Source organism: Eulemur rufifrons, chromosome 16, assembly GCF_041146395.1.
Source record: "Eulemur rufifrons isolate Redbay chromosome 16, OSU_ERuf_1, whole genome shotgun sequence".
Taxonomy (NCBI): Eukaryota; Metazoa; Chordata; class Mammalia; order Primates; family Lemuridae; genus Eulemur; species Eulemur rufifrons.
In genome coordinates this window covers 52,833,866-52,860,546 of record NC_090998.1, presented here as the reverse complement: position 1 = coordinate 52,860,546, position 26,681 = coordinate 52,833,866, and the positions used below count along the sequence as shown (strand labels likewise).

At 38.1% G+C, this 26,681-nt stretch overlaps 1 protein-coding gene across 1 annotated transcript; it reads left to right on the top strand.

Moving 5' to 3' along the window:
* The first annotated feature begins 8,131 nt into the window (after positions 1 to 8,131).
* IL26 (interleukin 26) lies at positions 8,132 to 26,581 on the top strand. Its single transcript, XM_069491751.1, has 5 exons — positions 8,132 to 8,302; positions 8,388 to 8,444; positions 8,610 to 8,744; positions 26,327 to 26,392; positions 26,495 to 26,581. Exons 1-5 carry the CDS (start codon positions 8,132 to 8,134, stop codon positions 26,579 to 26,581), a joined length of 516 nt encoding a protein of 171 aa, XP_069347852.1.
* The last annotated feature ends 100 nt before the right edge of the window (positions 26,582 to 26,681 follow it).

Genomic DNA, 26,681 nt, shown 5'->3' with positions numbered 1-26,681 from the left:
AAGTCTGACATCAAGGCGTGAGCAGGCGGATTCCTTCTGAGGACTCTTTCCCTTTGTTTGCAGACGGCTGCCTCCTTGCATCTTCACATGGTCTTCCCTCTGTGCCAGCGTCCTAATCTCGTCTTCTTATAAGGACACCAGTCATACTGGATTAGGATCCACCCTAGTGACCTCATTGTAACCTCTTTACAGATCCTATCTCCAAATACAGTCACAGTCACATTCTGAAGTACTGAGGGTTAGGACTCCAATATATAAATTTGGGGCAGAGATGATGCAATTCAGCCCCTAACAGGCATCCTGCAAAAGCCTTCGTGGGAAGGTGGTACTTGAGCAAAGACTTGCAAGCTGAAAGAGCTTGCCATCTGAGGGAAAAGCATTTCAGGCAGAGGGAACAGCAAGTGCAAAGACTCTGAGGCCTGCTTGATGGGTTTGAGAAGCAGCAAGGAGGCTATTGTGGCTGGAAGAGGTGTAGGACAACAGGCCAGAGGGTAAGGGGCATAGGCAAGAAAAGATATAGTAGGTCTGTAGGTCACAGAAAGGACTTTGGCTTTTACTCTGAGTTGGAGGGGGATCCGTAAGGGAGAATTCAAGTTCAGACACAAATGCATTGCTCAGCCCCAGTGAGTCTATCAGGTTCTTATGTTGACTGCCCCAGGGACACAAGGCTGAAGAGAGGGACCAACAATTAATACATTTTGGCAGACAAGATACACCTATTTCTGGGGCTCTCACTATTATGACTTGTAAACATTGCCTCAATTCTTGATGCTATTACTGTGAATCTTCCTTGTGATGCACTTAGAAGATGAGATAGAAAGGTTATTTTTAAGTCACATGTGCTTTGGAGGATGCTTGGATTTGTGCATTTTCTCCTCTTCCTTTTGCTAGGCTAGAAAGCAGGGGCTTATTTTCCATCCCTCTTTGTGGGGAGCTATTCTGGAAAATCTGCTTCTGACTTTTTATTTTTGAAATTATGGTTAGGGTACCATTTTCTTTGCAGGTTTTGCAGATGATGCACTTTTCATTGCCAGAGAATGAATGGCCAATACGTACCATAGCAATTTGTCCAACCTGAAAATGCTAAAATAACCAAAACCTAGAAAGCTATGAAGAGTGTTGATATTGCATAATAAATATTGAAATATATAAAACTTTTTTTAAAGGTACACTTATTCTCACACTGTCCATAAGAATATTTTGGAATCATACATAAGTAATGTTTATTTATTAACTAAGAGGCAAGAGGGTACAGTGGTAATACCGCTGGGTTTGTTGTTCTGAGATGTGGGTCAAGGCCCAGGGTGCTATTTGCTGGTTTTGTGCCTTCGAGCAAAATCATTTAACTTCTTTAAGTATCAGCTCTCTACCCATGAACTGGAGAAAACAAGATCTCCCCTACCACTTACAGAAGTGTTGGGAAGACCGAGTAAAGGATATCTTTGTGAAGTACTATGTAAAGTGAGATATTGTTGTAATATATGTGCAAGAGCCATCGAATACCAGGGAACATTTAAGTTGTGCTATTCCCTAGGTTTTTCCTTCTTGTTCCATTTCTCCCTTTTTCTTTAGGCCACTGTCCCGTCTTTTATTTTCTGTTGTCTACCACAGCTGCAGACATTCCTTGTGTCCTGCTCACCAGTGTGGTGGGAGGCTGCACAGAGAGTGGGAAACTCGTGGGCTCTGGAGTCCCACAAACACAGACTGGAATCCGCTGCCTCCTGTGGGCTGTGCGCTGCAGGGCATGCGATGAGTCTTCCCTCCGTGGAATGAAGCAATACCAGCTGCTTTTAGGACTCACCACATTCTCATTAGAACAGGAAGTGCTTGGTTATGCCTGTATTTTAGGATATAAAATTGTCTCCTTCCAGCTACCCGTGGAACATCAAGTTGTCACACAGGATGCTCAAGGCCTCTCTTAATTCCACCGATTTCTGGTTCAACAAACAAGTAACCAGTTCATGATTTCACTTCTTAAGAACACATCTAAATGGAGTTAAATATATTTTAAACATTGGATGAGGTAGGATTCTTTTCTTAAAAATGTTTTTCTAGAGCTACTAAAAAGCTTATGTTTACAGCAGTTGAAAAAATACTTTTCTGGATTGTATAAGAAGGGAAGTACCAGGACCACAGATGAGGCTTGATACAGATGGGACTAAGATACGGCTTCTTCCTCTTCTGCTGCAGCAGTGGCTGGGCTTGCTCGCCTGCCTTCTCTCCTTCCTTCCTTCCCCTTCCTTCCCCCGTCTTTCCTTCCTTCCTCTTTCTTTCCCTCTCTCTTTCCCTTCCTTCCTTTCCTTTTCTTTCTTTCTTCCTTTCCTTTCCTTCCTTCCTTCCTTTCTTTCCCTCCCTCCCTCCCTTCCTCCCTCCCTTCCTTCCTTTTTTCCCCTTTCTTTTCTTTCTTTCTCTCTTTCCTTCCTTTTTCCTTCCTCCTTTCCCCCTTCTTCCTCCTCTTTTCTTTTTTCGTTCTTATTGAGGTGAAATTCACATAACATGAAATTAACCATTTTAAAGTGAGCAGCTGATTGGCATTTAGTACTTTCATAACGTTGTACAACCACCACCTCTATCTAGCTCCAAAACATTTTTGTTACTCCTAAAGAAAACCCCAACCCATTAAGCAGTTTCTCCCCATTCCCCACTTCTCCCAGCCTCTGGCAACCATCTGTCTGTTTTCTGTCTCTCTGTTTTCTGTACATTCTGGATATTTCATATAAATGAAACATAGAACATGTGATCTTTTGTGTCTGATGTCCTTCACTTAGCATACTGTTTTCAAGGTTTACCCATGCTGTAGCTTATATCTGCACTAGTTTTTTTTTTTTTTTTCATGTGGTTGAATAATCTTCCAATGTACTTATATGACACAATTGTTTTATCCATTCATTCACTGATGGACATTTAAGTCCTATCTTCTTTTTAAAGAATGTGAGTCAAATGGTGGAGCCCTTCTACTCAAAACTCCCATATAACACAGTAGAAGCTGAAGCCCACCAATAGCCTAAAAGGCTCTGGGTGATCTGGTCCTGGTTTCTTCCCTGACCTGACATCCTCCCCACCCACTCACCTGCTCTGCCACCCACACAGGCTCCCTAGTGTGTTGGACATGCTAGGCATGCTCTTTCCCTGAGGCTATTGCATCACCGTTTCTTTCCACTAAAACAGGCATTTCCATAGCTAACCCCTTAGTCCCTTCAAGACGTTGCTTAAATGTGAAGCCTTCTATGACCACCACGTTTATAGTCATCCCATACCTGTCTCAGCACCTCCATCTTCCTTGCTCTCTATTCTGTATTCTATTTTCCCAAAACATGGGTGATTTTCTGTCTATATCTTACTTATAACCTGTAGCTTTTATCTATTATGTTTATTTATTGGCTGTTTCTTCCTCCTCCTCCCCCCTGCCATTAGAATGTTTTATGAAATCAAGAATTTTGTCTGTTTTGTTTATTAATGCATTGGAAGCCCTAGTACAACCTGGAAGGTAACAAACACTCGTAAGCATCTGATGAATCAATGCATCAACGATGGAGCATGCAAACCTACCGAGTACAGGTCACCTAGCACAGGGCAGGACGTATAGCCGAGGCTCTCAGGGAACATTCATGTACTTTTCCTCTTCCTGCTTCTCCAGTTACCCAGATTCCAGATCCCCCTTCTTCCCTATCCAGTCCATTCACAGCACTCTTCATTCCTTGTCTAACCGTTTCTCATCTATCTATCTGATGATGCCAATATGAGACCAATGGGTTCCTGGGTAGAACTGTCCAATAGAGACAAAACCAAGGTATCATTATATTGAACATACCTATTTAACTATAACTGTTTCTTTTCTCCCTCCCTCCCTTCCTTCCTTCCTTTTCTTTCTTTCTCTTTCTTTTCTTTTCTTTTCTTTTTCAGGGTCTCACTCTGTCACCCAGGCTGGGGTGCAGTGGCCTGATCATGGCTCACTCCAACCTCAAACTCCTGGGCTCAAGCGATCCTCCTACCTCAGTTTCCTGAGTAGCACCTGGGACTACAGGTATGCCCCACCACGCCCGGCTAATTTTTCTATTTTTTGTAGAGATGGGACTTTGCTATGCTGCCCAGGCTGGTCTTGAACTTGTAGGCTCAAGTAATCCTTCCACCTCAGCCTCTCTAAGTGATGGGATTACAGGTGTGAGCCACCAAGCCTGGCTCCTAATTATTTCTTATCTATATCTTCTGGCTCTATCCTGGAAGAAATATGATGGATTTCAGTTTTTTTTTAAGGATGATTATTTAAAAATAGGTTCACCTACTTCTTATGTACAGTCGTATTGATTTTAGGAGTTAAGATCCTAAGGAATTATGCCAATTACTGAGGTCATTAAATATCATATTTAAGATGCTATATATTGGAAGTTGCACCATTATTTTATGTTACTACTAATAGAAGAAAAAAAAATGCTACTGATTGAACTATGATGTAACACTTTCTTAACATCTAGCACTTGTTTGTTGCTTTTCACGTAGATATATAATTTTGGCCATTCCCCCCAAAACAAACATTTGCTTCTCTAATATCAAATCTGTGCCCCGCTGCTGTGTTGCATCTTTCTGTGAACATATTAAATTTTGTCTGAATGCTGAATCATACAGTAATCTTCTGAAGACATTGTAAGTAGAAATTAAATTGAACACTGTAGTAACAACCACACTCACAGTTCAATAGGAGTGATGACGTCATCAGTGGCTGTGACCAGGTTCAAGCCTGTGCAGGAAGGGACAACTGCAAACGGACTCAGGACTCTATGGATTATAAGACACACTGAAACTTCAGCAACATTAAAATGTGAAACAGTGTGTTCTTTGGAGTCAGCTGAATGGGTTAGCAATTTAGAAATCCCATTAGCTGTTGTTTTTTCTCCATAGAAAAAAGGCAGATCAAGAATTGTGCCACTGAGGGATCCAAGCCAGCCGTGAGTCTGCGGGACTTGGTGAGCTCGTTTTGCTCACCAGAGATGCTGGGCTGTCGGAGAGGACAGCTGGAGCTGTCTTGGGTGGAAGAGAACTTAAATTTTAAGGAAAATGACCGCCATACGGGCATTTGGGATGTGGGGCCATCAATTACGTTTTTGGGCAGATCAATTGTTTGAATGTCCTGCACACTACAAAGCAGTGGCCTTCCCAAGATAGTCACTTAAGGGTCCTAGTCTGGCCTCTGGATGCATGTGAAATTAATCAAATTCCTCAGGCCCACCCACTCTTTGAAATACTGTCAGATTGTTGCTTTTCCTTCACTTTTCTCACTCTCTTCAACATTTCTCAAAGCTTCTGAAGGCCCGTGATAAATTTTAACACTACTCAGAGTATTACACATGCATTTGTTATTTGATTAATAATTCCGTAGCTACCACTTCCAGAGTGCCTCGACAGCTGTCATTGTGTTGAGCGTTCTATTTATATTACTGTATTTTGTGCTCACAAGAACACTCTGAAGTAGGTATAATTATTGTTCCATTTTAATCATGACCAAAACTGACGCTTAGAGAGCATTACTAACTTCCTCAAGGCCATACAACTAGCGAGTGGTGGATCAGACGTCAAAACCAAGTCTCTCTGTAATTCGTAGTAATTTTTATACATTTTGGTATAAGAAACTTGTGAAAGTGATATAATAAATACACATCCAAAGGAGCAGAGAATTACCTTTTAAATTGGTGCCCCAATAATATCATGCACTTATTCTAATGGTTCTTCTGTTACTTAGAAAGCTTTTGGAATTTTCCTTTAAAATACTATTTTGAGTATCCTTAATAGTGGGCACTGTTCATCCTTTGGGGTCAGATTTGACTGCTTTTTAAAGGACCCTAGTGAGCAGGTCTGCTGACTGAGGTGGGAGATGACTATGATTAACGGGGTGACATGGGTTTCAGTCATAAAGAAATGGCCACCATTTTCTTGAGCTGGCTGTAAACCAAAGCAGAGGCACTCTTGGAATCTATGTGATTTTCCTATGGTGATGATGATTTGAGGGATATGAGACATTTATGGAAATACAACTACCATTTCCATAAAAAATAGCGAGCATCCACATCAGCTTCATTTATCAGTAATAGCAATTTGAGTTGCACATAAATTTTGTTGGCACACACCGGGGATCTCAAATTGGCGGCTCAAGGCACTGTATGGCTTCTGGAAATATATTGTGTGGTCCTTTCCTTGCACCCACGGAGTGTGTTAATAGGCTATGCAATTAGACAGATTTTAGGCTTGGCGACAATACAAGCAATTTCGCCCCCATTGTCCCGTATTCACGCACTCAGCACGTTTATATTAATCCCACACCCTCCAAAAGCATTTGAGCTTTCGATCCCTGGCGGTCACACTCTTTCTTTCTAAGGGAACTTTGAACACTCGGCATTCCTCTGCTCAAAAAAACACCTTTGGATATTTCACGTCCTAGTTCAAACACTCCTTCAGCCACTCCCAGCTAAAAAGATTTATTTTTCTGAATTTTTATAGAATTTCAGTGAACTCCACTTGGCATCCCAGTCAGCTGACTTCTGCTGTCGCTTTCTGTGACTAGTTCTTCCTCACTGGATGGGAACTGTCCTTTATCAGAAAGGTGCTCCCAGGGAAATGAGGCTCGGGCTCTTCAAAGAGCCAAAGATCCAATCACTTTTTGAAACGGCAGAAAATACTCCCAAGGTTTTGAACTTCTAACCTTATACTTCTTTTCTTTCTCCTTGCTGCTTTGCCAGTCCAGCCAGCTTAGAGTTAGAATTTAGTCTTGGGTTTGGGGGTAGGGGATGTTTGTTATTGACTCTGCCTCATTTTGATGAATCTCTTACTCCCAACCAGATCCCCAGTGTTGACTTGCCCCTGTTACTACATTAACTCTGTTCATGGCAGGCTCTGGTGATATGTACATCTACTTCTCAGCATATGACTCTGGGCTAGGTCCTCCTCTTATGCTGGGGCTGCCACCCCAAATGAAGCACACTTATGGTCATAGGAATAGCCGGGACAGAATTGAGGGTGGGAGTCCATGGAGCATACACCTGGGTGGTCCCCTAGTACTTAGCACTGTTTTTTGTATAGGCAGGTCCCTAATAAAAATTTGTAATTGGAATAAATTTAAAAAACAAAGCAGTTATAGTAGTAGCTCATGATGTGGAAAAAAATATATTTATTCAACTAATATTGGATATGCTGCTTCTTTAGATGAGGCACCAGGGTAGATACTGAGGATTCAAGAGGAAAAGGTCTGGTCTCTTTCCTCAAGGAATTTGCACTCTCCTGGAAGTCTACAGGTACAGGGCAGGTCTGTCTGGGTGATAAATGTGGATAGAGATACTAGAGAACCTATTAAATTGTGGACCTTAATCCCAGGTCCAGTTTCAAACAAGTCTTGAATATGTTATGGTTGTTACAAAATCTGAGCTGGAAAATTTCTTGCTGCTCACTGCAGGAAAAGGGCTTCTAGGGGAGCCAGGTGAAGGATTTGGCAAAGGATAAATATGAAGCCCACTCGGGTCATGAGCAGGTTTCCTAGGGCTGCCCATTCCACCCCTTGGTTAAATTTTGGGGGGATTCTGGTTAGGAAAGGAGATTTTTAGGCTGGGTGCAGTGGCTCATGTCTGTAATTCCAGCACTTTGGGAGGTCAAGGTGGGAAGATCACTTGAACCCAGGAGTTCAAGGCCAGCCTGAGCAACATAGTGAGATCCTGTCGCTCTATAGATATTAAAAAAAAAAAAAAAAAGATTTTGTTTTTTCCACATAGGGTTTAAAAAAGTTATTACACAGCCTCCTGGAAATCATCCTTTTCTGTATTTGCATGGCATGGCTTTTAAAATAATGAAATCTGCTGTGATATGCATCTTAAGTTCTGAATTTTTTTTGAAACATTTTACCAGTAAGCTTGTGCTTTTACATAACGTCACAGAGGCTGTGGTCAACCTTTTTTGATTATGAAGCAAGCTCTAAAAAAATAGAACAGCCAAAGTGATCTTCCTCTATATGAACTGTATGTTATCTTTCACAGCATCTCATTGGACTGGAGGCTTTGAGGGCTAAAGTAAGTAGGTTACCCTCTCATCTAACCAGCACTCGTGTCTCCCGGGCTGCTGTGAGTGGCATGCGCCCAGAGTGGGGTGGAGGGACATGTTGGTGAATTGCATTTTGAGATCTGGGGTGCTGTTTGTCACTCTGTCTCTTGCCATTGCCAAGCACAAGCAATCTTCCTTCACCAAAAGTTGTTACCCAAGGGGAATACTGTCCCAAGCTGTTGACACCCTCTACATCAAGGCAGCATGTCTCAAAGCAACGATTCCCGTAAGTATTAGGCTTTGATTGAAACGATGACCTAAAGGACATTTGTAATCCTGGATGCAACTTACTTCTTTTTGTTTTGTTGTAGGAAGACCGCATAAAAAATATACGATTATTAAAAAAGAAAACAAAAAAGCTATTTTTGGTAAGCCAGAAAGTCTTTTTCACATTCCTACTTGTTTGATGCTTTTTTCCTCTGCATTTTAATTTTTTCCAGATGGTCATGAAGTAATGATTGGGGGATACTTCAGTGACATTTTAAAAAAAATGCATGATTTACCTTATGCGATTTCTTGTATCTTATTTGCAGAAAAACTGCCGATTCCAAGAACAGCTTCTGTCCTTCTTCATGGAAGACGTTTTTGGTCAACTCCCATTGCAAGCTTGGAAGGAAATACACTTTGTGGAGGACTTTCATAGCCTTCGGCAGAAATTGAGCTGCTGGGTAAGTATGCACAGCAAATGTGGGTTTTGTCCTAGAAACCTGTCTAGAAGAGAGCGTGTAGGATGCTGTCTCTACACCAAAAAGGGAGTAAAAGGAGCTTTGTAATCATTGGCTTGTAGTCCAAGTGGAGAGTTCATTACCAGGGAAATAGCATCAGATAACCACGCATAACTCATAATGCTACTAATTATTATTTCTCAAAGAATGGCATGACACATAAAATATATTGAAGAGAGCTAAGATAATGTGCAATGGTTTTCAAATAAATATTTAGTTTTTAATCGTTCCTTCATTATACGATTTCCAAGTAACTCATTTATTCATTTAACAAATATTTCCAGAGGACCAACTTTGTGCCAAGCACTATTTTAGGCTGCCTTTCTTTTCTTTTCTCTTTCTCCCTCAACCTCTTCTTTCCTATAATGATGGGAGCATTTATATGGCCTTTTTCTTATTTATTTAATTTTTTATGCTTGTATCCTTTTTCAGGCATAGTCTCAGTCAAAATTTAAAAGGGGAGGGCTTGTGTTTTTTGTACTTAAATTATTTGATGCCTCACTATGGTCACAGAATTCCCCAGAGCAAGCAGTGGGGAATTCACTAGGAAGGTAAAAGTGACCAGATTTCTACAAAAACATCCACAATAATAAAGACCAGTGCAGGAAACATAAACGAAAAACAAAACAAAAATATCAAGGCAGCATCTATGCAATGTTAGTTGAATTGCCTCTGTGGGAAGTTTTGAATCTTTTCTGTGCCCTTGGTTAGGGTCCAAGTATGCTCTCTCCAGCCTGTTGCGGTTGTACCTTGCAGATGGTGCAAAGGGGAGTGGGGGTAGTGATCACTATCGCAGTCTTTGGGATGTCAGATGAAAAGAGCTTTCTATTCTGGGCATTGTGGTCACTGAGACTTTAACTCTGGGAGGTGGGTGTTTATTTTTTAAGAGTTAGGATGTCTTTTTCTTGTGGTCTATTAAAGTGCTCAGTAACCCAAGTTCCATATAGTACAGAGGCATTTCATGAGGGTGAGCTGATCAGTTAGGTAAAAAAATTCAACAAATTTAAGTTCTTTTTTTCTTTGTTTAGTTCATGTTTGTTAAGCCTTTGTTTGGGACTTGGGTTGCATGGTTTTTCATAAATGCTTATACTCTCTTAAAGTAAAACAATGATAAAAATTACAAATTGGTACCTCTTTATAGAACACAAGGATAATTCTATGGGCCAGTTCACTTACCTGAAATAATGGGAAAGGTTATTGCTTAGCTTTGGTTTATTCTATATTTAACCTAGAAGGTCATCTTATTAAGACAGTTTCTTAAATTTAAGTTGCATTATTATATAATTTTATATTTCCTGCACCACCAGCTGATTACATTATTATCACTCCCAGTAAGAGAGTTTTTACCACTGAAATACTTGAAGAGGAGGAGAATAATTCATTAAAAGACTTGATGCTGGGGGAAATAACGAGGCCTAAGGCAGTCACTGTAGGCTAGAGGGGAGTCATCCACAGGGACAAAAGAGTCTTTCCCTCTTTTTGCAGAGTGGCCCTCTGCAGTCTTTACAAATGGGGATTAAAAAAAGTACTTCTGTTTCCCTTTTTGCTGGAGTCCTTGACTTCTCTGTTTAGGTGCAAGCCATGGTAGTGACCGTGAGATTTAATTTAGTGTTATTCTAAACGAAGTTTGTTAGTGGTGGGGAGGCACCAGAAAATCCCTGCCTGATACGGTACAGAGTATCTGGATACCCAGAACCCCCACATCTATGTCAGTTTTTACCACTCATTTGGTTTTGTTGGCTCAAATAGTTAGAGAACACATAATGATAGTTACAGCCTAAAACAAGCAAAATTGTAGATACAAAGCTTAGAAAACCTAGATATGTCTAGGGACTCGGGTTTTTGTTTATTCGTTTTTGGAGAAATATTATATTTTCCTAAAGGGACCCAATCTCTCAGTAGAGATGCTTCTGTCAGAGACTTGACCCAAGCAGGGTAGTGTCGCCTCTCCTGTGGGCTGGGCGGCTTAGCAAAGCGGCTGGCTCCCTCTTGTGGCCAAATGCGAGCACATCATCCAATCAGCCTTCCCAACGCGCCACCTAACCGGATGCATTTCTTGGTCCCTTCTCCCATCTAGCCCGTGTCATCTTTGTCAGCTTCAGTTATTTTGTCTCACAAGCTATGAAGATTATGCTCTGGGGTAACCCAATCTCTTCTGTGAAACAGAGAGTGATAGGATTAGCCTGAGCTTTAGAAAGACTCCACAAACATCGATTTAGTGAAATACATACAAGCCTTGTGCCTAATCTTTGGGCCAATCATAATTTTATATTTTGGCAAAAGAAGCTAGTATCTGTTTAATATAAATTTACTGATCATCTGCTCTGTGAGGAATTCTGAATTAGTGACTGGGGCAGGGTTTAGCAGGGAGAAGTTGTAAAACATGAAGTAGGCAACATTAAATATGATACTTTCTTAATCAAAAAATGGATACTAAGGCCGAGCGCGGTGGCTCACGCCTGTAATCCTAGCACTCTGGGAGGCCGAAGCGGGAGGATCGCTTGAGCTCAGGAGTTCGAGATCAGCCTGAGCAAGAGCGAGACCCCGTCTCTGCTAAAAATAGAAAGAAATTATATGGACAGCTAAAAATATACATAGAAAAAAGTAGCCGGGCATGGTGGCACATGCCTGTGGTCCCAGCTACTTGGGAGGCTGAGGCAAAAGGATGGCTTGAGCCCAGGAGTTTGAGGTTGCTGTGAGCTAGGCTGATGCCGTGGCACTCTAGCCCGGGCAAAAGAGTGAGACTCTGTCTCAAAAAAAAAAAAAAAAGGATAGTAAATATAATCAATATATAAATAGCCAATATATAGAAACCAATCACGCTTTTGTAATTAGTTATACATTTCCTCTGCGGTCCCTACTATTGAGGCTGTTGTGGGAAAAATGAGTAAAACACAGACCTTGCCCTCCTGTAGTCGTGTGTGTGTGTGTGTGTGTGTGTGTGTGTGTTGGCAGGAGGGGTAGGGGGAAAGAAATGGGAAGGGAAGGCAAGGTGACTTCACAAACAATTCTCCCAGGAGGAGGGAAGTAAAAGTGCCTTAACAGCAGTACTAACAAAGCTCTGGGGATTCAGAGTCTAAGTGGTCAAATCAACGTGGAAAAGGCCCTGCTTCAAAAGAGGCACCCTGAGGGGGTCCTTGAGTTCTGTGAGTTCTATTTCTGCCACACCTTGGCATATTTCGAAACTGGTGTAAGCCTTCTTCCATGATCAGGAACAGGAGGAAATGGCCCACCCTCTGTTTCTGGGACCTAGAACTCTGGAATCCCGCTGAGGTTAATGTGATGTTATGGGCCAAATAGGATAATGAGGGGCTGATTCAACAACAGGCATGCAGAGGGTGAGACTCCAGACAGAGGAGACAACACAAAGAGCATTGCAATGATGTGCCGGGACTAAGTGGTGGCACACAGTGTCACGGGGAGAGCGAGGAGAGCCTGAGGAAGAGAGTAGTCTGGGATGAGCCCGAGGTTCCTACTGGGGGGCTGGCTGCACGGGAGGTGGTGTCATTCGCTAAGAATACAGAAGCAGAAAGCTTGCAGGAGGGTGAATAGACCTGCTAAAAGTTTGAGACCCATGCATGAGTGTCATCATAACTCTGTAGTATGTAGCTCTCCATATATATTTTGTGTATATTTAAAATTTATTAAGGTATTTATGCATTGTACTTATTTACAGATGTATTGAAGTATAATCAACATACAATTAACTGAACATATTTAAAGTATATAATTTGAAAGTTTTGTTATATGTATACACTTGTAAAACCACCACTGCGATTAAGATAATGAACAGATCCATCACTCCAAAAGTTTCTTTGTGTCTTCCTGCCCCATCTCTCTGTCCCCAAGAGATCACGGATCTGCTTTCTGTCACTACAAGTCGGTTTGGATTTTCTAGAATATAATGTAAATGACATTATATATGTTATACTCTTTTTTGTGGCCTGGTTTCTTTCACCTGGTCATTCACCCATAATTATTTTGGTATTCATTCCTGTTATTGCATGGATCAATAATTCATTTGTTTTTTATTGCCAAGTAGCATTCCATTGCGATTATACACCACAATTTGTTTATCTATTCACCTATTGATGGACATTTGATTCCTTTCCCCCCCACTTTTTGGCTGTCATAAATAAAGTTGCTATGAATATTCATACAAGTCTTTGGAGAAATATTTTTATTTCTCTTGTAAATATCTAGGAGTGAAATGGCTGGATCATAGGTTACATATACTTTTAACTTTGTAAGAAACTGTCAAACTGTTTTCCAAAGTGGTTTTTACCATTTTACATTTCTAGCAGTAACATATAAGAGTTCAAAGCACTCAATATCCTTGCTATCACTTGGTACGGTCAGTGTTTAAAATGTTAGCCACTCTGGTTGGAGAGTAGTGGTATCACATTGTATTTTCAATTTGCATTTCCTCAATTATTAATAATGTTAAGCATTTATTTATTTATTTACATTTGAGGAAGTGCCTGTTCAAATATTTTGCTCTCCTTTTTAAACTTGGGTTGATTGTTTTCTTATTATTGGGTTTTGAGTATGTGGGTGTTTTAAAATATGTTCTGGGTACAAGCCCTTTACCAGATATATAATTTGTAAATATTTTTCTGACTCTGTGGCATCTTCTCATTGTTGTAATAATGCCTTTTGAAGAGATGACTTTTTAAATTTTATGATGTCCTATTTATCCATTTATTTTAATGGACCATGCTTTTTGTCATGCTTTGTGTCATATTTAAGAAATCTTTATGTAACCCAAAAGTCACGGGAATTTTTATTATGTTTTCATCTAGAAGTTTTCTGGTTTCGTATTTAGGTCAATGCCTTTTTTTATATGTTGAGATGATCATATAATTTTTATTTTATTTCATTTTATTAATTTATTTTTATGGAGATGAGGTCTTGGTCTGTTGCCCAGGCTGACGTATAGCAGCACACAATCATAGTTCACTGCAGCCTTGAACTTCTGGGCTCAAGTGATCCTCTTGCCCCAGCCTCCTGAGTAGCTGGGACTACAGGCACGTGCCACCATGCCCAGCTATGATTTTAATTTTTTAGGCAATTGAAATAATGAATTTACACTGATTGATTTTCATAGTTAAACCAACTTTGCATTTCCAGGTTATACTCTACTTGATAATAATGTGTTAGTCCTTTCATATATTATTATACTTAATTTGCTAAAACTTTGTTAAACATTTTTGTATCTACATATATGAGGAATGTTAGTCTACAGTTTTCTTTACTCATAATATTTTTGTCTTATTTTGATATTAGCATAATGCTGTCCTGATCAAGTTGGGAAGTATCCCCTTCTTTAATGTTCTGGAAGAGTTAGTTTAGAATTATTTTTTTTCAGATGTTTGGTATGATTTACCACCGAAGCCATTTTTTTTTTTTTTTTGGCCTGGAGTTTTCTTTGTGGAAGGTTTTAAACTACATAGTCTATTTTTTAATAGATGCAAGGCTATTCAGGTTATCTATTTCCTTTTGAATGCGGTTTGGTAGTTTGTGTCTTTCAAAGATTTTGTTCATTTCATCAAATTTGTCAAATTTATAGCCACAAAATTATTCATGATATTTTCTTAATGTCCTTTTAATGTCTGTGTAGTACAGGATGGTGCCACTTCCCTCATTCCTGATATTGGTAATCTTTCTTTCTTTCTTTTTTTTTTTTTGAGACAGAGTCTTGCTCTGTTGCCCGGGCTAGAGAGCCGTGGCGTCAGCCTAGCTCACAGCAACCTCAAACTCCTGGGCTTAAACGATCCTACTGCCTTAGCCTCCCGAGTAGCTGGGGCTACAGGCATGCGCCACCATGCCTGGCTAATTTTTTCTATATATTTTTAGCTGTCCAGGTAACTTCTTTCTATTTTTAGTAGAGATGGGGTCTCGCTCTTGCTCAGGCTTGTCTCCAACTCCTGAGCTCGGCCTCCCAGAGTGCTAGGATTACAGGCGTGAGCCACCATGCCTGGCCAATATTGGTAATTTTTATCTTTATTTTTTCTTTCTGATTGGTCTGGCTAGAAATTCATCAGTTTTATTGATTTTTGAAAGAACTAGTTTTTAGTTGCATTGAATTTCTCTATTGCTTTTCTGGTTTTCATTTCAGAGATTTTTATTTTGAACATTATTATTCCCTTTCTTCTATTACATTCAGGTTTAATCTGCTCTTTTATTTCTAGTTTCTTAAGGGGGAAGCTTGAGTCATTAACTTGAAATCTTACTTTTTTTTTTTTTTTTTTAGGTGGAAGCTAAAGTTATTAGTTTGAGATTTTCCAAATTTTTATTATAAAAATTTAATGTTATAAATTTCCCTCTAAGTACTGCTTTAGCTACATTCACAATTTTTGATATGTTGTGCTTTTATTTTCATTTACTTTAAAATACTTTCTAAGTTCCCTTCTGATTTTTTTTTTGATCCATGGGTTATTTAGAAAGGTGCTATTTAGTTTCTGTATATTTGGAGATTTTTCCAGACATGTTTCCAACTTTGATTCTTGATTTCATTTTAGTCAGAGAGCATATTTTGCATGACTTTTATATTTGCTGATCCATGTTTCATGAGCCAAAATTTCATCTATTTTGGTAAACGTTCTACATATATTTGAAAAGAATATGTATTCTGCTGTTGCTGGGTTGAGTATTCTATAAATTTCAATTAGATCTAAGTGCTGTGACTGTTTTTCAATTTTTTTTTATGTCTTTACTAACTTTTTTTTTACTTTTTCTATTAGTTATTGACATCTCTGACATTAATCGTGAATTCTTCTGTTTCTCCTTGAAGTTCTATCAGATTTTGCTTCAGGTATTTTGAAGTTCTATTTTTAGGTACATAAATGTTGATGATTGTTATGTCCTCTTGATGAATTGACCCTTTTATCATTACAAAATTACACTTATGTCCGTAATAATATTCTTTGTTCCAAAAGCTACTTTTTCTATACTAAGAGAACCACTCCAGCTTTTTTTTTTATTAGTGTTAGTATGCTATGTATTTTTCCTTTCTTTTATTGTGCTTTTTATTTAAAATACATTTCTCATTAGCTATATATGTTTGGATTGTGCTTTATAAAAAATTTACTCTGACACTCTTCTTATTGGTGTATTTGGACCATTTAAATTGAATGCGATTATTAATATAATCGGGGTTAAATTACACTTTGCTATTTGTTTCCTATTTATCCTGTCTGTTCATTGTTCCATTTTCCTCTTTTTCCACCTTCTTCATTAATTTTTAATGATTTCATTTCATCCCTTTATTGACTTACTGGTTATAACTCTTCTGTGTTTTGCCATTTTTGAGACTTTTCATTCTTTGGTGTAGGACCAGGTTTCCACCTAGTATAATTTTCTTTCTCTTTGGAGGATTTCTTTTAACATATCTTATCTTGTAGTTCTACTGGCAATGCATTCTTTCAGATCTTCTATGTGAGAAAAAGCCTTTATTTCTTCTTTCTTTTGGAAATATTTTTCTACTTATATAATTCTATGTTGATCATTTTTTTTTTCTTTCAATACCTTAAAGATGTTGCTCCACTCCCTTCTGGCATGCTTTGTTTCTGACAGGAAATCTGCCTCCCATTCTTATCTTTGTTCTTATGGTTATCATGTCTTTTACCATGACTTAAAAAAAAAAAGTTTTTCTTTTTATTGCTTGTTTTAAGCAATTCAGTTATGATGTGCATTGAAGTAGTGTCTTCATGTTTCTTGTGCTTGGAGTTGATTGGGATTCTTGTATTCATGAGTATAGGTTTTTATCAAATTTGGAAATTCCTCAGCGATTATTTATTCAATTTTTTTCTATATCTCCTTCTATCTCTTATCCTGTTGAGACCCTAATTATACAGCTCATTTGTGGTTGTCCCACAGCTCACAGATTTTGTGTTTTTTTCAGTATTTTTCTATGTTTCATTTTAAGTAATTTCTATTGCTACATCTTCAAATTCACTAATCTTTTCTTCTGAAATGTCTAAGTCCCATTCAGTACAATTTTCACAGCAAACATTGTAGTTTTATCTCTGGAAGTTTGAACTGAATCTTTTAAATATTTTCCATTTCTCTACTTAACATATTCAATCTTTCCTCTAACTTCTAGAGCATATGGAATAGAAATATAACAACTTTTAAAATATCCTTGTCTGTTAATTTTAACATTTATGTCAGCTCTGGGTTGGTTTCAATCAACTGATTTCTCCCCCTTATTATGGGTCATATTTTCCTGCTGCTTTGCTTGACAGTTCTCACTATGTTGTCTAGGCTGGCCTTGAACTCCTGAGCTCAAGTGACCTTCTCACCTCAGCCTCCCAAGTAGCTGGGACTACAGGCACATGCCACTGCACCTAGCTTAGTAAATTTTGATTGAATGTCAAACATTATATACTTTACCTTACTAGATGCTAGGTATTTTATATTCCTGTTAATATTCTTGAGCTTTGTTCTAGGACAGTTAAATTATTTGAAAACAGATTTTTTTCAGATCTTGTTTTTTAAGTTTTGTTAAGCAAGAGAATCAAAGCATTGTTTAGTTTAGAGCTAATTTTGCCCCTCATTGAAGCAACACACTTCTGTAAACTCTGCCCTATTCCCTGCATTTTCTCTTTCTTTTATTCTTCTTTCTCTTCTTCCTCTCCCCCCCCCCAATTATTTATTAAAGAATTGGACAATTTGTCTTACAGAATTTCTCATAGTCTACATTTTCTAATGGGATGTTCATAGTGTCATTTAATATATTCTTCTCTTTATTTCCCACACATTGGCAATTATGTAGAGAGACTTGCTGAATCTGCACAGTTATCCCTAAGAAGACGTTTTAAAGATGCTTGTGAAACTCAAATACCCTCAGTCTTGAAAGGGAGTTTAACAGTTGTCTCATTGCATTCATAAAATAATTTGCCTAACTACTAGTGATCAGAATTGAAACTGAAAAAAAATCTCCATTAGTTTTCAGGATACTTCATCATCTACTTTAACATTCTGAGAGCCTGAATGGTAACTGGTAGTTAGAGAGACACATTTCTTCATTGATTGTGTGAAATTAATTTTAAAGTCTGATAAGTTTTGGCAAATAGAATATTTGGGTCTTCATTTCTTATAGACTGTTTGATAAATAATTTGTATAATTAATTGCAACTAGCTTATCAAATTGTGAAACATTGCCAATTATTCATCCTTATAATTTCAGAGTTTTAAAATTACAATTGGTTGAACTGATAAAGCAAGAATTGGAAGTGAGACCAATCCTGTCTTATTCTTTCATTAACTGCAAGCCTATGTCTTCAATAACAACAACAACCTCATCTTGAGGTTGTTGGGAGAATTAAGTGAAATAATATGTCAAAGTACTTATCATGTAGTAGTTCTGCAAAATTGTTAGTGTTTTTCATATTGCTTTTTATACAGAGAACATTGACTGTCATCCAATTACATTTTCTCAACAGTTTCCAAAGGAGTGTTTCTCTTAAGCAATCAAATACCTTTTTTTATTGCCTAATGTCAGTGTTACAATGTATCATGTGGATAATTTATACTAGTACTTTAATTTAAAGATTAATAGATTATTTATGAGTAATTGGTTTTATTTTTGGTAAATGTTTTCTAATTATGTTATAGAATCTTTTTGCTGACAAACTCATTCCTTGGTGAATGATATATAACCTCTCTGTCAAAATTATGGGGCATGAAAAATGGCACAGTGGAAGTAAGCTGGCTTCACTCTCCTCTACAAAAAACCAAAAAACAAATATACAGCAATAAGATTATCACCAACAGTATCCAAGAACTCAAATATGAGGATGAGACAGTTCCTGGGGCCACAGAGAAGTGAAAAAGTTTGTGCAGATGGTAAGAGAATTGAACTTTTATATCTGTGACACTCTTCCCTCAGGCACCAAGCATAGGAAAATTTCCCCCCAACTCATGATTACTATATTGGAGAAAATGAGATCAAATTGTATAACCAGCTTCCCCACCATCCTTGGCTTCCCTGGCAGGACTCCTGTCCTTGCTTCAATGCATGGGACACATCGTGAGTGCCTGAAGGGAGAAAATTCCTGAGGACAGCTAGAGACAAAAGGGGGATGTGGGACTATCATCCCCAGCCTGGGAAACTCTGCTCTGTTTCTCTGCCAAAAGAGATGCCAAATTAGAGTGGCTTTTCAGCAGGACCACACTGTAGGAGGTACATTACACAGATCCCCTGGGCACAAACCCCTAGCCAGCCTTTCCACACTGCTGGGGTATCCTTGGGACCTCCCTTATCCAGGATGAGCAGTGTTCTGAATGTTTGCAAGAGCTGAAGCAAACTGGGCTTAAGGATCCATTTAGTGCTGAAAGCCAGGCAGTGACCTAGCAAAAAAGATGATCAACAGATAAACTGCAAAGGAATCTCTAAGCAAACATACCCAATAAAAACCAAAATAAGCCAGACAGAGAAGACTGGAATAAATTGCCAATCCTTCAATGCAAAGACCTAGACATACAATAGCAAACAGGGAACCATGATCTTCCCAAATGGAAAAAAGCAAGGAGCTAACAACCAACCTTAATGAGACAGTGGTGGGTAAGCCCTCTGATCAGAAATTAAAAATATCAGTTTTAAGGAAACTCAGGGATCTCCAAAATAACATAGAAAAGCAATTCAGAAATTTATCAGAGAAATTTGACAGAGATTCAGATAATTAAAAAAACCCCAGAAATCTTGGAACTGGGAAATATATTTGCTAAACTGAAAAATTCACTGGAGGCTCTCAACAGCAGAATGGATCAAGCAGAAGAAATAATCAATGAGTTTGAAGACAGGCTACTGGAAAACACATAGTCAGAGGAGAAAAAAGAAAAAAGAATAGAAAGGAATGAAGAATGCTTACAAGATATAGAAAATTACCTCAAAAGACTGAATCTAAGAATTATTGGTGTTCAAGAGAGAGCTGAGCAAGATCAAGGGGTAGAAAGCATATTCAAAGAAAGAATAACAGTAAACTTTCCAAAACTTGAGAAAGATATAAATATCCAGGTACAGGAAGCTCAAAGATCATAAAACAGATTAAACCAAAACAAAACACCCAAAGGTCTATGATAATAAAACTCTCAAAAGTCAAGGACAAAGAGAGGATCCTTTGTCCTAAATCAGCAAGAGAAAAGAAGTAAATAACATATGAACGAACTCCGATTCATCTGGAAACAGACTTCTCAATGGAAATCATACAAGCCAGGAGGGAGTGGGATGACATATTCAAAGTGGGGGAAATAAAGCTGTCAACTGAGAATACTGTACCCAGCAAAGCTATGCTTCAAACATGAAGGAGATATTATCTTTTCCAAATAAATAAAATCTGAGGGAACTCATCACCATCAGACCCATCTTACCAGAAATGTTAAACAGAATTATTCAAGCTGAAAGAAAAACACCACAAATGTGCAAAAAGAAAACAACCGTAGCTACAAAACCCACTGGTAAAAGTAAATATACAAACTCAGAAATTGTTATGTGCAATCCACTCCTAACTGTAGTATGAATTTGCCACCAATTCACTTTTGATGAAGGTGCCAAAAACATACATTGGGGAAAGGACAGTCTCTTCAATAAATGGTGCTGGGAAAACTGGATCTCCATATGCAAAAGCATGAGACTAGACCCTTATCTTTCACCATACACAAAAATCAAATCCAAATGGATTAAAGACTTAAATCTAAGACCTGAAACTATGAAACTACTAGAAGAAAACCTTGGGGAAACACTTCAGGACATTGATCTGGGTAAAGATTTTTTGAGTAAGACTTTAAAAGCACAGGCAACCAAAGCAAAAATAGTTAAATGGGACTATGTTAAGCTAAAAAGCTTCTGCACAGCAATGGAAACAATTAACAAAGTGAAGAGACAACCTACAGAATGGGAGAAAGTATTTTCAACTTATCCAACTGAAAAGGGGTTAATAAGAATATATAAGGAACCCACTCAACAGCAAGAAACCTCCAAATAATCTGATTAAAAAATGGGCAAAAGATCTGAATAGACATTTCTCAAAAGAAGACATATAAATGGCCAATAGGCATATGAGAAAATGTTCGACATCACTAATAATCAGAGAAATGCAAATCAAAACCAAAATGAGATATCATATCACCCCAGTTAGAATGGCTTTTATCAAAAACAAAAGGAATAGCACATGCTGGAGAGGATGTGGAGAAAGGGGAACACTTGTACACTGTTGGTGGGAATGTAAATTAGTACAGCCACCATGGAAAACAGTATGGAGGTTTCTCAAAAAAACTAAAAATAGAACTCCAATACAATGTAGCACTCCCAGTACTGGGTATGTATACAAAAGAAAAGGAAGTCAATTTATTGAAGAGATATCTGCACTCCCATGTGTATTGCAGCACTGTTAAGAATAGCCAAGCTATGAAATAAACCCAAGTGCCCATCAATGAATGAATGGATAATGAAAATGTGCTGTATACACTCAATGGAATATTATTTAGCAATAAAAAATGAAATCATCTTATATGCAGCAACATGGACAAAACTGGAGGTCTTTATGTTAAGTGAAATAAGCCGGGCACAGAAAGACAAGGGTTGCATGGTCTCACTCATATGTGGAAACTAAAAATGTGGATCTTTGTGGTTATAGGAGGTCAGGAAAGGTGGTGGAGGGAGATGAAGAGAGGTTGATTAATGAATGCAAAAATACAGTTAGATGGAAGAAATAAGACCTAGTGTTTGATAAATTAGTAGGGTGACTATAATAAATGATAACCTGTTATATATTTCAAAATAGGTAGAAGAGAACAATTCAAATGTTCCCAGCATAAAGAAAAGGTAAATATTTAAGGTGATAGATACCCTAATTACCCTGATTTGATCATTACACATTATATAAATGTATCAGAATATCACATGTATCCTGAAAATATGTACGTCTGTTATCTCTCAATAAAAATATTATGGGGCACAGCTCCATTGCTGAGTTAAAAATTTTCTTCACATGCTAAATTATGTGAACTCATTCTGATAAATGGTAACTACACTGAGAATTTAAAAAAATCTACAAGAAAGTTATTTACCCTAGTATCTATTTGTATTTAAGATATTTTAAAACTTTCTGACTTATTTTCTATTGTTGGAATGTGGAGAAATGTTTTGTGAGGGTCTAAAATTATTTTAGGTAAGCTAGTTTATCTATGCTTATCTACATTGGATAATCCTTATAGTTATAGAGAATATGGAAATTGAATAATGTTTTACAAACTCTTCTGTTAAATATTTACTGAGTTCTTGGATATTTGTTGTTAAAATTAAGTGTTTGATTATGAATTTTGTTCTGTAGAGAGACACTTGGCCAATAGTTTATTTTTTTCTCCTTTCAAGAAAACTTGGTTATAAATATAATCATGCTTTCTTCAAGTAAAGCCAGTTTTGTTATTTCTTTCTAAGTTTTGTCTAAACCTTTCTGGTCTCAGTAGTTTTGTGGTGTTGTCCTAGTGTCCATGCTTTTGCCAAACTGACATTTATTTATTTAGCCTATTTTTAAATCAGGCTATACTGGCACACTTTTCTCAACTATTGTTATTTATTTATTTACTTATTCATTTTAGAGATGGGGTCTCATTTTGTAAACCAGGCTGGAGTGCACTGGCTCAATCATAGCTCATTGCAACCTCAAACTCCTGGGCTCTAGTGATTCTTCCACCTCAGCCCCCCAATTAGCTAGCACTAAGATGTACACCACCACACCCAGCTAATTTTTAAATTTATTTTTCTTTTGTATAGATGGGGCCTTGCTGTGTTGCCCAGGCTTGTCTCAAACTCCTGGCCTCTTCAAGTGCTGGGATTAAAGGTGTGAGCCACCTTGCCTGGCCTCAACTGTTACAGTTTTAAGTGCATCTCAGATAATATTTGTAGGAGGACATCATGTGAAAAACTGTGCCAAAAGTCAGGGAATAAGATTTGCTTAAAACTCTACATCTGCAGTCATACAATTAAATTAAGTAATTTAGTCTTTAATCTAATCCCTTATCTATCATTTGTATTTTAGAGAAAAAAAGATTCAGGAAACCAAAACCATGGCCAGAGTAGGAACTATTTTAGTATTAAGGCCAACTAAAAAACCCTCCCCAAACAAACAAATAAAACAAACAAAACAACAAGAAAAGGTGGTTATGATCTAGTCTGAAATTGTTTGTTGAGGTAAATAAAAAATATAAGAGCTTATGTATGGTTTTTACTCCCACAATGGCCATGCGTGTATAATATGATATGGTACAACTGCGGTCCCCAAACCCCTGGCCATGGATGGGTACCGGTCCGTGGCCTGCTGGTACCAGGCTGCAGAGCTCCCCCCAAACCACCACCCCCTTTCATGGAAAATTGTCTTCCATGAAACCCGTCCCTGGTGCCAAAAGGTTGGGGTCCACTGTCAATATAAATCCTTTTTGTAGAGAGAATCTGAGGCTATTCTTTGTGAAAATACAGTGTGGGCAGTTAATTTTCTGAGGGACGGCCATGTCTAGCTGTCCACTCGTTATCCCTGCATCTCAATGCCTCAGAATTGTTGGCATAGAGAGATTTTCCAGGTTTGTTTTAGCCATCATACATAGTATAAATTTGTATGATATTTTAAACACATGAGGATATTGGGGACACACAGACTAAGGATTGCATTGTTTGTTTATCTGATTGTTTTAAACAAAGTCGTAATGTTCACTAATGTCTAGGCCATGCTTCAAACTATTATCAATCCCATAGGCTTGTGGACCTTGAAGCAGTAAACTGATGCTTGCATTTTATTTGTTGTTTTATTCATTCAGCAAACTTTTATTATGTAGTATATAACTCAATGCTATATGGCAGAGGCACTATTCCCTTCCTAGCATATAGTAAATACATGTTGATCTTATAGTGAATAATTAATCTTTCTTTTTACATGACTATCTTACATTTTTCTTTGAGCTGACCTCTAATTATTCTAGCCCTATTAATAAATTTCCTCTAGTCTAGATCACATCTGTTTCAATTGACTGTTAATCCTTTTGTCATGCATTCCAATTTCAGCAACTGCAACTCTAAAATATAAAAGAGAGGAAATTATTTTATAAATTCTTCTTTCTAAGCAAAGCAATCTGAATTATGCCAGTGAAATCTAGCATCCTACTAGCTCTGTGGACACACAACAGTTAAGAAAATAAGAACCTTCTAGATCAGATCTTTACTAGGGGTTATTTGCAGTAAATGATGTTCAAGGCGTCAGAAAGCATCCCATAAACCAGATTGTAGCTCTAGTGGCAACACTGGCATTGTTAGGTTTTTTTTTTTTTTTTTTTTTTTTTCCACCATCAAATCCTGTTTTTCTCCTTTTCAATTCTCCTTGTTCTTCCTAAGGTAACATGTGCCTTTGATGTGAATGAGGTCCAAAGCCTATCTGGTACTTCCTACCCTGCTGCAGGGTGCATTGTACATCAAAGTTCTCTGGGCGGAAGGCACAGTTGACAGGAATGCCTTAATGTTGCACTTCTGCAATGTTCAGACTTTGGTTGGCTTCTTTGGTCTCTCACCTTCAGTGTTCAACATTTATTTATTTATTTATTTATTTATTTTTTTTGAGACAGAGTCTCACTCTGTTGCCCAGGCTAGAGTGAGTGCCGTGGCGTCAGCCTAGCTCACAGCAACCTCAAACTCCTGAGCTCAAGCGATCCTCCTGTCTCAGCCTCCCGAGTAGCTGGGACTACAGGCATGCGCCACCATGCCCGGCTAATTTTTTCTATATATATTTTTAGCTGTCCATATAATTTCTTTCTATTTTTAGTAGAGGTGGGGTCTCGCTCTTGCTCAGGCTGGTCTCGAACTCCTGAGCTCAAACGATCCGCCCACCTCGGCCTCCCAGAGTGCTAGGATTACAGGCGTGAGCCACCGCGCCCGGCCAACATTTAAATCCTAATACATGACTGTAGGAACATGAAGAATGAAGTTATTATTATTTTTAAAAAAAGACTATGTGAACTGAATATAGGACAAAGTTTTCCTGAGAGTTCATATATACACTAAGGACAGATTAGAACATTCCACCCATCCCAAAGGGAAGCATCCCATGTTGCATTGGTTGTTGCAAGTGTACGATAAAATAAACCCAGAGAATAGTCTTAATTCAGGGCTGTTGTCACAGGGAGGTCTGACCCTGAGTTTGTGAATCCTGCAAACTGTACCTTAACCTGACCAGTCTGTGTCTGCAGCCCCTTGAGCACAGGGATTTCTGTGCCTAATCATGAAGTCCTCTGTCACACGAAGAGTTTCTTACATCCTATGCAGGGTCTGGCCTGATAGTAGAGTCCCCATTTGGGCAGAGCCATGACACTGTCACCACATTAAGACCACTGAAGGGACCTGTTGGTTGACCTCAGCCATGTTTTATTCATTTTAGTAAGTGTTATTATTTAGCCACTTCCATTTTATGACTTTTAACTAAGTTTTATCTTTATTTAGTGACACCATTTTGTCACTAGGATAGGAGCTCTCATGGGTGAGTGACTTAACCACTTGGGCCTTGATCTTCCTTTCTGCAAATTGAGAACAATCGGCCAGTACAATCTCCTTGGTCTATTCCAGCACTAGGTTTTATGAGTACAAACTAAGTAGATAAATTAGACATGTTTACCTTTTTCCCCCTTCCGTTTTCTTTAATTAACCCTACGAAAATTTGGGGAAAATAGAGGAGGATGTTAATTTCTTCCCATTTAACTACTAAGTGATTCCTGTGCTCAGATAGGCTTAGAAAACTCACCTACACAAAGGAGACTGGTAGTTTCCCCTGGCCAGGCTACAAGCCAGCTTCTTAAGCTATCAGCCTGCTCCTTTTCCTCTTCTAGAAACTAATATTAATTTTCCGGGTGCTTTCTCCTGGCAATCTGCATGGAACATTATGCTGTGCATTGCATAAGATAGGCAGAGTGATTCTTCAAAAAGTAAAAATTTTTTGTCATTCTCACATCTCCCATGCTTCCCACATTTCTCTTGCTTAATTGCTCCAGCCATGCTATCTTTCTTAGAGTTTCTGGAAAGCACTAAGGTCTTTAATGCCTCAGGGCCTTTGCAACATCTTTCCCTCTGCCTGAGTTACTTTCTCCTGTGTTTCCTCCCCAACTCCTCTCTCCTCTCGTCACTTCACATAGCTGGCTCCTTCTCATTTTTCAGATCTCATTGAAATGTCATTTTTTGAACAAGCCCATCATGACCACCCAATTGAAAACAGATTGTTCCCATAAAGCCCTGTCATAGAGCTTTGTGCATTACCAACATAGGTTTAACTGTAATTTGTCAATTTTAATTTTTTGTTTGTTTTCTTATTTTTCATCTGTATCCCCCATGAAACTGTAAGCTCTGTGAGGAAAGAGACCATGTTTTATTTACCTGCCAGTGCACACCCAGTGTCCAGAACATAAATCCTGCTCAATAAATATTTGTTCGAATGGAAGGAAGAGTAATGCCTCTTTAACAATATTATCTGTACTTTCTGTTGATTTCTTAGATTTCCTGTGATTCATCAGCTAGAGAAATGAAATCCATTACAAGAATGAAAAGAATATTTTATAAGGTAAGAATTCCAACTCCTTATTTTTGAATACTTTGTTTTTTAAAATATGAACAATTTCTGCTATATCTATATCTGTATCTATATCTATATTTTTTTCTGCAGATTGGAAACAAAGGAATCTACAAGGCCATCAGTGAACTGGATATTCTTCTTTCCTGGATTAAAAAATTCTTGGAAAGCATTCAGTAAATTAAGAAGTCAAGTACATTGATTTGATAGTTACTTTGAAATATAATGAAAACAACTAGAAATGAGTTTATAACACTTTATTTCTTTTAAAAAAATTTTG